This window comes from Etheostoma spectabile, chromosome 21, assembly GCF_008692095.1.
Source record: "Etheostoma spectabile isolate EspeVRDwgs_2016 chromosome 21, UIUC_Espe_1.0, whole genome shotgun sequence".
NCBI lineage: Eukaryota > Metazoa > Chordata > Actinopteri > Perciformes > Percidae > Etheostoma > Etheostoma spectabile.
Window position 1 is genome coordinate 23,387,657 of NC_045753.1, and position 630 is coordinate 23,388,286.

The window sequence follows — 630 nt, forward strand, 5'->3', positions numbered from 1 at the left end:
AAATGAAGCCATTTGTTTGGTGTTCCCTTGTGAGAAATTAAAGCACTGAGGAACTTTTCCCGCTTCGGCCCCTGTACAGGTTGGAAGCCTCCATTACGTTACATTATGCAGGTTTGCCAGATCGGGTCACGGGCCTGCAGTTTAAATGACAAATTACGACACCCGCTCCCAACCTGTAGTCGGACCAAAGCGGGAAAAGTTCCTTAGTGTTGCTTTAACAGAGCACATGAATAATTTCCTTCTTATAAGGAGAGCATGTACATATCTCTGTAGTGTAACTGAATAGTGGCGAATCAGAACGGAGGTGGATGTGTTTTAGTGTCTTTTCTTAGGTGATGCTGCTGGTCTGGACTTAGGCTGGGGATCGGCGGTCAAGAGGTGGAGGGTCTACACGGCGAACAAAGCGTCCTCGGGCCTGTCTGGCTTCTTGCGGCTGGGGGTTCCCTGCGTTGCCCCCGGCTCGCCACTTGGGGGCGACGGTAGGCTGGGGACCATCTCCGCAGCTTTGGCTCTCTCCTCGAGGAACTTGTCGAACTCTGGGAGCATCGGATTATCGGAAGTGAAACAAAAAGAAAGGGGAAAGGGAATGTGAATTTGAGGAAAGGGGTTTAAAATTAAGCTGAAAAAAAA

General features: G+C 49.7%; 1 protein-coding gene across 4 annotated transcripts in view; it reads right to left on the reverse strand.

Annotated features, from left to right (window-relative positions):
* Positions 1-220: 220 nt before the first annotated feature.
* Positions 221-630, reverse strand: part of tom1l2b (target of myb1 like 2 membrane trafficking protein b) — a 16,496-nt gene continuing 16,086 nt past the window's right edge. For all 4 annotated transcript variants that reach the window (XM_032502775.1, XM_032502776.1, XM_032502773.1 and 1 more), the window contains one exon: positions 221-536. In XM_032502775.1, coding sequence (XP_032358666.1) covers positions 388-536 — 149 coding nt within the window. In that variant the 3' untranslated portion in view covers positions 221-387. The remainder of the gene's footprint in view (positions 537-630) is intronic.